This window comes from Oreochromis aureus, linkage group 9, assembly GCF_013358895.1.
Source record: "Oreochromis aureus strain Israel breed Guangdong linkage group 9, ZZ_aureus, whole genome shotgun sequence".
In the NCBI taxonomy this organism is placed as follows: Eukaryota; Metazoa; Chordata; class Actinopteri; order Cichliformes; family Cichlidae; genus Oreochromis; species Oreochromis aureus.
This window is the reverse complement of record NC_052950.1, coordinates 25,648,621-25,662,143: the sequence shown is the minus strand read 5'-3', so window position 1 is coordinate 25,662,143 and position 13,523 is coordinate 25,648,621. Positions and strand designations below refer to the sequence as shown.

Sequence of the window (13,523 nt, the reverse complement as noted above, 5' to 3'; positions counted from 1 at the left end):
ATGGGCCCGCCCACTCCCACTGACACGCCATCTGCCATTGCAGCGCCCATGCACACTGTAAACACACACTCGAGCACGGGCATGCAAACACTTTTAATTTTCAAAGAGATGCTGACAAGATGTATAAGGTCACCGCCGGCCAAAATGACTGGCCTGGCAGGCTGAGACGGACAGGCAGGGCAGGCGGATGTCATGGAAGTGACAGGGGGTAATAACAAGTCAGCATTCGCTCACATCACACTTCACTGCGGCACTTTTCCATCATGGCTAAAAGCTATTTGCTTTCTCTCAAATCTCTGAGTCCTGACTGTTAGATTAGTATCAAAACAGATCAGAGGAAGTCAGAGGAGTCTCCTAATTGAATCAGTAGTTCAGATCCACAATATGAAGCTATATTTTGCATCTGGAGTTTAAATTAACAGCTGATTTAAACACAACAGTACTCTTTTTATGTCAATTTCAGTGAGATGTTTCACTTCAAAAGCTTGTTGGGGCACTTTTTCCCTCTACACTTCCTGGACATCATCGCTGTCAACCACATATTCTGTTTGTTATCCTTTATTTTAAAGACTTTATCTTACATGGTTACTTTGGATGTTTTTCTATCTTGCCAAGAGCTGAACAAGTAGATCAATGCCACTTTCATATCTGTATAGTTAATAAGTTATTCTACCGTAACTAACTACCACCATGATTGTGACTGGTAATAAGGCTTCTGAAAAAAATTTAAATAAATAAATAACATGACTTAATAGTGTGGCAAGAGTATAACTGTATATCAAAGATGGACAAAGCTTCAACAACTGCCTGAAATGTGCATTTGTTCTTATGGCCAACAGAGGGGGCACCTTATTGAGTCTCATTGTCTAGAGGTCCCTGTAGCTCTCGTGATTTATGACCTCAGTAATCACCTTCCTAATGAGTATAGGTCTAGGTATATGGCCTCAAACACTAGCTTGAAGTCTTAATTAATATAACATAGTACAATGGTACACTGTGATCCTATTAGAGTAAATTATATGCAAAAGCAGGGCATGATTTGGTGTGTGGCTAACACTTGTTTCTCAGTCAGATCCACCTCAAGAAACCACAATGAAGCATTCAAACAAGTCCAAGCCAACAGGTAAGATTAATGTGGCTAAGTGGCACCTTAGATATTGAGGTTTTGCAGTCATATGACCACTAACCATGTGACAGTAACTTTGTTTTGATCATCTGTCCACCACCAGTTGCGAGCGAAAAATGTGTATTACCTGACAGGCTGGTGAGCCATTGCTGTAGTTTGATGGTAATCACTAGCAATCGACTACAAAAGCCCCAGTCACACAGGCTTACAGACCAGGCAAGAGACCCCCCTGGCAACCACTGGTTGCTAGGGAAAAAGTATGTAATATGTTGTACAAAGCAAGTTTCTGATGCAGCAAAATCTTTGTGACTGATTACACCAAGCGGCACAAGCAGCTTCCAGCAACTATTTGCCAACCAGTCGGGGAATGAATATTTTTCAAGGTTGTATCACATCTAATGTGGGGGACAACTCTTGAGCAACGTGAGCATGACATGATGAACCTCTTTACAGTATATGTTTAATAGTTAGCCCAACCACTATAACAGTAGTTTGTCAGTGAGTAATGATCACACTTAAGATCATAAAGGAAATAAAACTGGGTTTTTTTATATTTATCATGGTGAGTTCACGATTTATCATGATGCATGCTCTTTTCACCTATAACTAAAAAAAACATGTTATACAGCATGTTTTATGTTCAATGTGTATACAAATTCAAAAGTAAGAAAATGTATAGTTATAAAAAGTTGTGCGTAGATGTTTTTGCTTTCAGAACAAGGTAGTCTAGCCATTCGTGGTCTTCAATACAAGAGTGGCATTGATTTCCCCATTTGGCACACAAAAAACACTTATTTGAATTTCCAGAGTGATTTATAGAGGACATAAAACATGAAACAGTGAAAGTGGACAGTATGTCTTTGGTTTCTTAACATAAACTAATTGTTAAAGCCAGGGGAGGTTTTTTCCAAAGGTGATCGCCTCAAACTGCTTTTCAGTTTTAGTGGTCTTATTTTCCTCTGGGTTGTCAATTCTGTCACTAGTTAGCTAACATAAACTAATGTAAGTCTATTAGCCACAACCGACCAACCAAATGATGTCACATTCTGTACTGACAGAAGATGATGTTAAACTGGTTTTTCAAACTTGAACTTAAAGCACTTATTTCTTAAATCCAGCTTCACAGACAGAGTTACATCAATGTCAGTTGTGGATTTCATATTTCATGTCTTCTTTAAAGTTGTCATTGTGGATTGAAACAACCCACAAATAAAAGTTCCGTATTTAAGAGTCAGCAGTGATAAAGAGAATGAAAGAGCAACGAATAAAAGAAAGACAAAAACATGTAAAAGAAATAAACGGACAAAAAGAGGAAGGAAGAAGCAAATAAAATTTTAAAAAGTCCATCCCTTACATGATAAATGGAGGCTGGGTCCCTGGGAGGCGACTCTCTCTGATTTGTCTGAAGGACATAATGGGAGGGGCTTTGACTGTGGTGGCTCCGCCTCTTGGCACGTTTGGCCGTATCATTGGACCGTTTGCCTGGACGAGCTGTGTGGGAGGAGTAGTCTTCACCGCTGGTCCGTTCGTCTCCGCCGGACAGTCCCACATAACGCATAAGCGAGGCTTCTGTGAGACACAGTTACACCGGCCAATCAAAGCTCCGCCCACATTTGACTGATTTTGATCTCCTGCTCATGATTTTTCTAGTCTGTCTTCATCAATACTTCCTATGATGTCATGAGGGTTTCTGGGTTAATTAGAGACTAAATTTAAAAATATATAAATAAAAGGCTGCAGTAAAAATGTCCTGTTATTCAAATTCATCAAAATTAGGGCAGTAGACTTTAAGAGCTGTCAATAGAAAGATTTTAAAAAAGGAAAACTTTTTAAAGCTTTTGACTTTTATTTACAGAATCCATACTTACTTCATCAGCTATTTTGAAAATATCTAAGCAGTGCAAAAATTCCACACATAATCTTTTTTTTTTGCCCCATAGTCTCGGCATCCCTCGAGGTTAATTAGTTTTGTTTAACCCAGACTGCAGTGAAAAATTCTGCATTGTGTTTTATCACCAGATAAACAGACTACTTAATTTGTGAAATAAAGCAAAACCATGCAGCAAATCAGCTCTGGGGATTTGGTCATTTATAACCAGGACTAACAGATTAAGGTCAAGAAAAGATCACGGTCACTGTTGAATAAAACCATCCTATTAGCTGCAATGCAGTTATGTAAAAAGCCAACAAGAAGACCAAAGTCAGCACATACGGGAAGGACAAACTGTTAGAAAATCCCTTCAGGCAGCTTCAGTTGATAAAGACGTTTATTCCAAACCTGCACAAATTTACTTTGGTGAAGGTGTGATGAGGAGTTTTTGTGTTTTCATGTGAGAATTCAGAGACACACATCCTGCAGCCATTTTCACACGCTGCCACTAAGCGGTGTGCCCACAAAGGAAGTGAGGAAGAGAAGTGTTACCCAGCATTGAAAGGGGCACACCAATTAATCGCACAAAGACTCCACGGCTGTTACATTTCAAGTCAAATGACTGTGCATTCAAAAATCTGCACAAATAACGCAGACTTCACTTATATTTGTGCCATTTTTCACAATACAAACTGCACTTTCCAGTTTCCTTCAGTTTGGGAGCATCATTTTTTATTTCCTTTGTCAAATATTGCACTGCTCTCCCACATAATTCATAAGGTCTGTGCACGCATGTGGATTTCCTCTGATCTTGTTCCAAACTGCACCTCTGCACTCAGAGGTTCTGTTGCTTGGACTCATTTCCTGTGTGATAGCCATCCTCTCTGCTCCCAGGATTCTTCAGTTTGCTTGTGGAACTTCAGCTTTCTGATATTTGTGCAACAGGTTATGACCCAAGTGGGTACAAGTCCCCGGGCAGTGATAAGCACTCAATCACTGGTTTGATTCCCTAGCTGAACTGCACGTCATTTCATGTAGCACTGGTGTAGGAGCAGTGGATACATTGGATTAAAGGGAGAGTACTTGTCCATGATGATGTTTCAAGTACAGCGAAAGTACTTACTTGATTATTCTGCACCTCAAAAAAATACATTTTTAAGGATGCAGAGCTAATCTCTATTGTGCATACACACCATTTCAGCTCTGCTCTAAGGTGAGGTGTAGCCAGTTTCACTGGTTATAATAGAAGCATAGTTTTGCAACATCTGCTCCACAACCAGTTTCCATGATTATTATTATTTTTATGTGTTAACTGTTAGCACAGGGTAGGTTTAAAAAAAAAACATCCCTAATTATCAGACAAATATGTTAATCACAATAACCCTAGTAACACTGTTTCTAGGAATAAACAATGCATTTATTAATATATTTTGAGATTTGCTATGGAGACATGGCACTCAAAGAATCCAGAGTAGAAATATATGAGCAAAAATAGAAAGAATCCTGCCCCTGCTCCCAAAGAACCAATCAACAACCAAACCACAGAACATTAGAACCAATCGTCGTGTTGGACTGGCACATGTGCACACGGATATTTGATGACATTATCGGCTGCACCGTGGTGGACTTATTTTGAACCAAAGTCATCAAAGTTTTGAAATGATGTTTTAAGTTTTTGAGTTTATTTTGTATTTATAATTCCTTTTTGCTGCTTTTTGGGGGATGTTTCAGTTCAAGTTTTTATAGTTAGTATGGAGTTTAGTCCTTTTTATGTTTCTAAGTTTAGTTGTACTTCTGGTTCATGTTTTCTTGTCTCAGTCTCATCCCCCGTGTTCCCTCTGAGAGTCCGTCATGTCCTCTATGTATGTTCCTCAGTCATGTCCATGTCTCCCTCCGTGTCTTGTCTCCCTTTTCTGTTCCCATGTTCACCGCCTTGTTTTTTACTCGTCTCCCTCGTCAGTCGTGTGCATCCATGTGTTTTCTCCCCAAACCATCATGGCTCTGTGTCCCTCACTCATTCGTCCTCTCCATCTCCTCAGTCTGTCTGGTTCCCAAGTCTGTCCTCCCCCCGGTCCCAGTGTCAAATCTGTGAGTCCTAGTCTGTGTTTTACTGTGTTTCCTAGCATGTTAATTTTTTTTCCTTCAGCCTAAATAAAAGGCCCATGTTCTGTTAAATCCATTCTCCTCTTGGTTTGTCTGCATTTGGGTCCACACCGTGCACTGGCCACCGGCGGTAACAGGTCGAGGACTTTTTTCTTTTGTTTGAAATGATTCCTCTTTTATCGTTTCAAGATTGAACATTTAGCATTTTTGCAAATACATGTCCAGATGTAATAACAAAACATGGTAAGAAGTATGTTGAAGTTACAAGAAAATATCACAGGTCACTTTGGATCGAGGGATTCAGCTCCTGCATGGTGAGGATGCTAACATTTAGTCTGGGCTAGTTTTGTAGACTGAGGTTTATTTTGCTTCTAACAGAATTAGGGAGAAAAAATATTAGGGAGTTCTGATCATGCACTAGTGTTCAGCTCTTTGAACACAAAAGGAGGACTGTGGGGATTTAGCCATAACAAAACATCTGCAATAATACTAGTATAATTTTTTTAATATAACACATTTCTTTCATGTTGTTACTGTGTGCTGATGATGGCACACAATAAGATAGGTAGCATCTACAAATCACTGGAAACTGCGAAACAAAAAGTTTTTGTTATTGAATTTATATAACCAACACACTACCAATTCAGCATTGTAAAGTTTTGCTTGTGTGACTGATGAAGTAAAATTCCTCGGCTCCAAAATACTGTTTCTTATGAGTTCATCTGTACAGCTGTTGAGTTTATTCCTGCTTTGCTCTGAATTTTTTGACATCTTTTTTTGTGTAACTTCTCTCCACTTCTCCACCTGAACTCTGGAGGAAACTTGGGTTTCCTCTACCTCTCTCTTCCCTTTTCTGCGGTTCCCACTCTCCTGTCCTCCCTTGGTTGCTAGGCAGCGGCCAGAGAAAAGTGAGACACTGAGAAGAGCTGCTGTCAGCGTCACCATGGCAACTGTGTGAGTGATTCAGGTGGAGGTCAGGGAAAATAGGCTTTTTTTCAGTTTCTACCTCCACCCCTCAGTTCCTCTTTTCCTCTCTTTCTATTCTTCCTCCTTTCACGGCTTCCTTTCATTTTCTCTCCCTTTGTGCAGACTGTCTACCTTTTTTCTCCCCCCTCCTACTTCTTTCCTTATCACCTCCCCCCCCCTTATTCCTCTGTGATGCTAATCACAGGGAGAATTAGCAAAAAGGGATAGAGGCACATTGATCTGCACACACACGTTGATCTCTTTATAATTCATAGAGACAGGAGCGCTTAACAAATATCTAACAGGCTCTTCAGGAGACACATATGCACTCCACACGCCAGCACTCACCTCTGCGGCTTTCTCTGTTAAGCTTGGCTGGGTCTTCATAATCACCCACCCAGTTACACTCCACAGGCATGGAGATGGGCCTCAGCCTGCCTACAAGTGCACACACACACACAATCACAAGTTTAATAGTAGCAAAGCAGATGGGTTGATCAATAAAAACTTATGGTCCTCAACCAAAAATTTGAAACTGTTGTGCGAATTTTCACACTTTCCAATAAACATTAGGCAAAATGTTGATACACTTATAATAATAATAAATTAATAATTAAAGGACAAGATGAAGAGTTGTACTGAGCTGATATTTAACGATGAATAAGGGGTTTTAACAACATTGAAGCAGCCACAGTAATTGCAGGATTCTTGTATTTCGCCGGCGTTGTAACAACCTCAGTCACTCTATGCTGGGCCTGCGGGTGGATTCATACTCACATAATGATTTTTATTTTTTCTAAAGCGGCTCAATTCTGCAGCATGAGATTGAACTCGGTTCCCTCGCGCTTTGTTTCTCCCTCTCACACAAACACTCAATCATGATAAGAGCGAACCGTATGTGGGCGTGGTGCAGTACACGGGCTCCTCCTCTTCTCGCCGGCGAGACTCTTGATCCAGGAAGGAGTTCGGTGACTCAGAGCGCTTAGCAGCGCTGACGCCACCATGGTTACGAGATGCTTCATCACCAGACAAGGCTCCTGTCTCATCTCTATAGCAACAGCAGAGGCAGATTTTTAACAAATGTACGTCAGTGTCAGAGCTCATCTTTGCTGTCACCTGTTCCACTGCTTTATCCCGCTTTTATTTTCAGCTGTTTAAAAGACACAGGTTAACTACCTGGGTGCATATGGCTCAGCAGGTGGAGGGGGGATGTAAAGGTCCTGGAGGGCGGAGTTCTTGGTGGGTGTGCCTGAAGGCGTGGCTGAACTGCTGCCTGGGCTTCTGGTCGGCTGCAAAAAGTGGAAGTAGGGTTTTTCCTTTTTTCTGGAATCTAAAAACCTTTTGCTTCAAGTTCAACTTCTGACATAAAAAAAATATGCATTCATAAATATAATGCTAATGTTGAATGGTTTGACAACTTTGAGAAATTGAACCCAAGAAACATAACGCACCCATGACATAATACAGTAATGAAGCCATTGTAATTGTCTTTAAATAATCCCTTTTAAGCTCAAGTTACAGCTGAAAACTAGTACAGCTTTAAATAAAATTAGAAAATTTGAACAAATCTCCTAATGGAAGAGACGAGGCTGAAAACCAGAATGGAATGGTCCTGATCTCCAGGCCCTCGAGAGGAACTGGATTACAAACAGACTCTGAAGTGAAAATCACTGCATGAGCTCATTAACACTTGTGAATTCATAGTTCATTAGCGCACACTGCCTTGCTGTGAAGGCCCCATTAATGCTGAACAACATAGGCAGGCTTTAGGGAAACGCATAGAGCCATCAGTTCTGTTCTTTATTTATTTATATGCCAGAAAAGGGCTTGTTTATTACAACAAGCCACTGCTAAACCCCCTTTTGTATGTATTTTCATGGCTAGTGTGGCTAGGTAAAGAATAATCCCTACATTATCCTTTTGATTCCTGGCCTCAAGCAATGATTACCTTAGGAAATTTACAATTTATTTATTTATTAAAAGTACTATTTGTATAACTATTATTGTTTGGCCAAATGAGCAGAAAGTCCGCCACGATCAGAGGATAAGACAAGTTGAACAGGTGGATTCAGGTATTTTGTAATCAAGAGTAAAAATACTGTAAAAATAGTAAAGGTACTGAACTCTGATTAAAGTCTTCCTTTCATTTTTTTGAGCAGTGTAGTCTTTATGTTTCATTTTTTTATTTGTCTGACTTAATACAAACGTTAGCACATTGACTGCAAACAGTGTACCAACTATGACACCACCCACTGGTGCGCCTGCTCTAAAGAAAGACTTGCTTTATCCATCTTCTTGACACTAACGGGACTCATAATTTAGAAAATGAACATTCTGGTATTTAATATAACTAGAAACTGGGGATTAACACTATAAACTTATCAGGAAGGTGTTTGTCGAGATTATGAATCATTTTAATTAATTTATTTGTAAAGTGCCAAATCACAACAGCAATCACCTCAAGACGCTTCATATAATAAAGTAAAGACCCTACAATGATACAGAAAAAAGCCTAAAAATCAAGTGTGCTAATTTGTCTTTCCATCGACATCGAAAGAATGCAGCCTTGGTGCTTCAGTTTGGGAGCAGCATCCATATTTTCTATACAGTCTATGTATAAAACACAGACTTGATCTGTTAGTCTTTGCATTTAAAAATAAATTATCTCTTATGCTTTAGGAAAATATTATCACTGGTTGGGGGAAATGGCAGTTATGGAGGCATGTTTACTGAAATAGGATAGATGGATGTAGATCTAGTTCAGGTTTGGGAATGTGAGCTTATTGATCAGTTGTGAACTATGAGCTACTTCATTTTATTCTGTGAGAACTAAACTTTGAGCTAGCTCGTGTGAACTTGCACGTCACTGACGTTTGTTAGATTTGGTACTGGAATTGGCCTGCGCAGAGCTTCATTGGGGGGTAATCGGGGACAGGAATCGACCTGCATATTTCTTCAACTATTGTGAAAACTCCATAAGCTTCCATTAAGACTGAAACAGATATTGCAAGGAGGGACTACTTACCATTTAGGACAAAATAAAACAAAATCAATATCCCTTCCTATAAGTGCAAAGTGAGCACAGTGGCAGCTCAGTGTAGTTATTATCTTTTTTTTTTACCTCCATATAAAGTGATCATTGTGTCCCCAGGGCTTAGAGCGTACTGTGTTATAATATCCAATTGTAACTATAGCCAAACTACAAAAATAAGAACAAAGTTGTGTTCTTCTCCTTTGTGTTTTCCCCCCTTTGTCTAGATAATCAGTGATAATTATAGTGCCGAGATTTGGGAACGTGGCCTGAGGGCACCATCAGTTTTCGTTTCCCTTTCAGTCCAGTGTGTTTCAGCTGGCAAACAAACCATGCTGAGCCACTGCTCCCTGACCTAATTACACGCTTTAGCTCCAGTCGTTCGGGAGAGGGAATGCTGTGGGGAATTATGTGGGCCAGTGCAGTGCTTTAATAAAGTCTATAAAAGGTAGAGCTAGTCCCACCTGCAAAGCCAGGGGTTTCCAGCGCATGTTCTTCAGCAGCGCAGGGGCAGAGCTGAGGGTGCTCTGTGGACGCTTCTTCAGGGTCAGGGACACGACGCCTTTATCGGCCCGCAGCGAGCCGACCAGGTTACGCAACTGCCAGCCCACCTGTGAACGAGAGAGGACGGAGAATTAGAGAGTAAAGTGATCTGCAGAAAAACTAGAAATCCTCTATATACAGAACAAAACAATCACACCCTTTTTTATACAGTAAGTAGCCTTTATGTGCAGCCTGAAGTTTGAATTCTGTCCACGTCGTGATTGGATCTCTCTTGTTGAGCCTTCTGTGCAAGGCAAGTGGGTGTGGAGGTGGAAAGTCTATCTATAGAGCTTTCATGTGATGTAACCTGCCCTCAATTTGAAAACAAATACATGTTATCACAAATCGTTTTTTTGTTTTGTTTTTTTATTTGTATTTACCAGCTATATTTACAAACCCACACTTTGTTTGAACAGAAACACACGAAGGTAAACAAAAGACGGCAACAGGAATGTGGGCTAGTTTCCCCTCACTGCAGCTATTGAACCGTCCCGAGATCTGATCATAATGCAGGAGGAGTTGTAAAGGTTAGAGGATCTGATTACACTAATTGGAATGCATGCTGCTTGCATTTGCACCTGCTATGCAAAGGACACGGTCCACAGTACAAATGTAAGGAGTGCCACTAAATCACCAAACACAAAGCAGGAACTTGGTTTAAGTAGCTAAAGAAATAAATTGCTGCTTATACTGGTAATTTTTTCAATCATTAGATAGAAAATTAATCTTCATTTGACTCTTTTCTGACGACACTGAACAAGTTATCAGTAGCAAGCAGGAATGACGCAACATGGCAATTATTTTTTTCTAATAATCAAATAATTTAAACCCTCGTTTTAGCACTCAACAACCTGTCTATCTTTTGAACTCCTGAGATGCTTAGTTCATATTCAGCAGCTGGCAGCTAACTTAATCTGTCTGATCTTTGTTGCCAAGCGATAGGGTATATCTATTTGAGGTTTTTTCCTTGGTCCTTACCAAAACAGCAAATTTTTGTGAGAACCAAAAACTGAGGTGAAAAATGCAAGAATTCTATATATCTCATTCAGAGCTGATCATCTGACCATCAGCTGTTAATTTCTCATTACAGGTGAGCTTTTTGATTTTTTTATTACAACATGTTTTATCAGCCCTTTTTCATAGCAACGCGCTGATGTCTGACCTTTGACCTATAACCTGACCTATGTTAAGCCAAGCTATGTACTCATGTCCCCCAAGGCCTAGTATATTGTTGTGAAGTTTGAAGGCGATCCCGCTTTTGTTAGTTTTCTTAAAATTTATTTCAAAGGATGAAACTTCTCTCAAAATTTTTAGCATTTAATCTTTTAATTTTTTTGCAATCATCTTAAAATTATATTAACTAGAAAACTACTTGCACAAAATCTTTTTTACGGTCAAATTAGCAACAGATATAATGTCAATTCTGTCATACGGCATCATTCGCGAGAGTGAGAATGAGAAGCATAAATAAGCCATAACACACAGACAATACAGAAGGAGGTGAAAACAGGGAAACACTGGGGAGACTAGAATTTCAATAAAATCAAAACAGCACCCAAAATGTAATAATATCACAAGAACCAAAAGTTAGAATGACATCACAAAAAACCCAATTGTATCATAGTGTTAAATGAGTTTTTGTAGATACAAAGAATCAAATAAGATTTAATGGTTTACTGAGTAAACACAAAAAACTGGGTATCCAGTAAGAGCACACACCCACAAATACACCAAAAAAAACTCACCACGGTCTGATGATTGACTTGAATGACTTCATCTCCTGCATGGATCTTCTTACAGCGGTCAGCCGGAGACTACAGAGGCACAGGAGCCAGAGAAAGAGAAGGCAAACAGACGACTATGAATTGATCTATCGATCCATGGGCACTGCTGAGGGGAAGTTTCTCAACAAGCCCTACTTAAATAAGCTGCAATAAAGCAACAAGGGAAAGTCTTCCAGAGTCATTGATATGGAAACAGTTATGATGTTATAAACACAAATTTCAAATTTGCAGATATTCTGACCAATAACTGGTGTTCTAGGGGAAGTCTGCAGTTCACTATGTCAATTTGTGAAAAATGGGATATTAATAAACCTCTCACCCCTTCTGTGGTTCCTGTGATAACATGGAGTCCATCGTAGGTTGACTTTATGTACATTCCCTAATTGACAAAGGAATGGAGAAAAAAATGCATGTGCTCTATGATACTAGTAAATATTTGGACATACACACTGATTTATGAGTTGTAACATTAAAAACAGCTCTCACAGAAACAGAAAGTTTATTCTGGTTTTGTCCTGCTAAAAAAAAAAAAAAAAAATCAAGCATCTGAGCCCAAACCAGATGGGAAGGTGTGTCGCAGCAGGATGTCGTGGTAGCCATGGTGGATAAGAGCATGTCCTTGAATTCTGAATTAATCTCCAACGGTGTTGCCAGCACACCTTCACTGCTACACCTCCATGCATCACAGTGGAAAACCATATGCAGATATTCTCCCTTTATGTACCTCAAAAATATGAGACTATACTCCAGATTTCCACTGATATTATGTCCGTTCTTTGTGTTTCCAGACCCAAGCAGGAACACATAATGCACACCCACAGTATGTGTCTCTGCTTTCTTGCTGGGAATATGATGCAAAGATATATACTAGTAACTACACTTATGTTCCCCTCAGTTAGGGTTTCTTTCTAAGACTGAGATGTTTGAACCCGAGGAAGTATTGATGTGGGCAGTAATAAGGTGCCATTAACTAGCGATTTCTGAGGCTGGTAACTCTGAAGAACTTCCCCTCTGGGTCTTTCTTTCCTGGAGTGGTGCCAGTTGGATCATATTGTTTAACAGTTTTTGTGACTTGAAACTTGCACTTCAAACTTCAACTTCAGAAATTTCAAAACTTTCTGCACTTTATGTCTTAGAGTAAAGATTTTTACTCACTTTAGCAGGGCTTGTCACACAATGGATTAATACTGTAGTTGAATATGACAGCTATAATGTATACCAACAGTACGTCTTCAGACAGTAAATTATGATCTCATAAAGAAACAGAAAGTTTCACCAGTTAACTTCTGACGAGGTCTACTTGTGAAGTGAAAACTGTTCCAGGTAAAGAACTCATTAGGCTGGTTAAGATATTATCAATAATCTAAATTAAATTGGATTTATAGTTTGGTGATTTCTGTTATGTTCTACTCTGTATGAAAATGTTTAAATAGAATAAACCAAGGACAAAGCCAAAAGCCAAAGCTCCCCCTTTGCTAGGCTACACTCCGCTTATTAGCCAACACACTGTGACCACTCACAGCTGAGACAAATCATTTTCTCCAAAGTGAACAGTTCAATTGTTAAACCTGAAAATAACAGGAAGGTGGAAAAGCACGTTGACTGATCGATCATTAACACTCATTGATCTGCCAAAGAATTACTGATATGACTAGAAAAATATGGTAACATATTTTCTACAACTAGCATGAGATAAGCTAACAAGTTTTGTCATGCTAGCTAAGCTAACTGCAAGTTTGTAGTTTTTCACTGACATGTCACAGTCTTGTCCAACAGTTTTGGCAATTACAAAAATTGTTTTTTATCACTTCAGTTTTTATGTAGATTATTTGTTCTATATTTTTCTATGATATAGTGCAGATCATATACATTCAGTTCAAAGTTTGTTAAAGACTTTTATTTGCAAATAAACTAAACACACACAAAGAGCCAGTATTTACAGATTGACTCTTCTTCATAACTGGCATACTGTATTAGCTTCTGGACCAAATCCTGATTGATGGCGAGTTATTCCAGCCTGATCAGTGCCCCAAGTTGATCACACTTTTTTGGACTTCAGCTTGTATGTTCACTTTTTAAGGACAAACTATAGATTTTTGA

The 13,523-nt window shown here is 39.4% G+C and overlaps 1 protein-coding gene across 1 annotated transcript in view; it reads right to left on the bottom strand.

Moving 5' to 3' along the window:
* Positions 1–13,523, bottom strand: part of cnksr2a (connector enhancer of kinase suppressor of Ras 2a) — a 74,445-nt gene that overhangs the window by 22,415 nt on the left and 38,507 nt on the right. The window contains exons 7-13 of the mRNA XM_039617168.1: positions 11,743–11,802; positions 11,385–11,453; positions 9,561–9,707; positions 7,242–7,354; positions 6,959–7,113; positions 6,414–6,503; positions 2,481–2,695 (exon numbers count right to left, since the gene is read on the bottom strand). Of these exons, the coding sequence (XP_039473102.1) occupies positions 2,481–2,695; positions 6,414–6,503; positions 6,959–7,113; positions 7,242–7,354; positions 9,561–9,707; positions 11,385–11,453; positions 11,743–11,802 (849 nt within the window). The remainder of the gene's footprint in view (positions 1–2,480; positions 2,696–6,413; positions 6,504–6,958; positions 7,114–7,241; positions 7,355–9,560; positions 9,708–11,384; positions 11,454–11,742; positions 11,803–13,523) is intronic.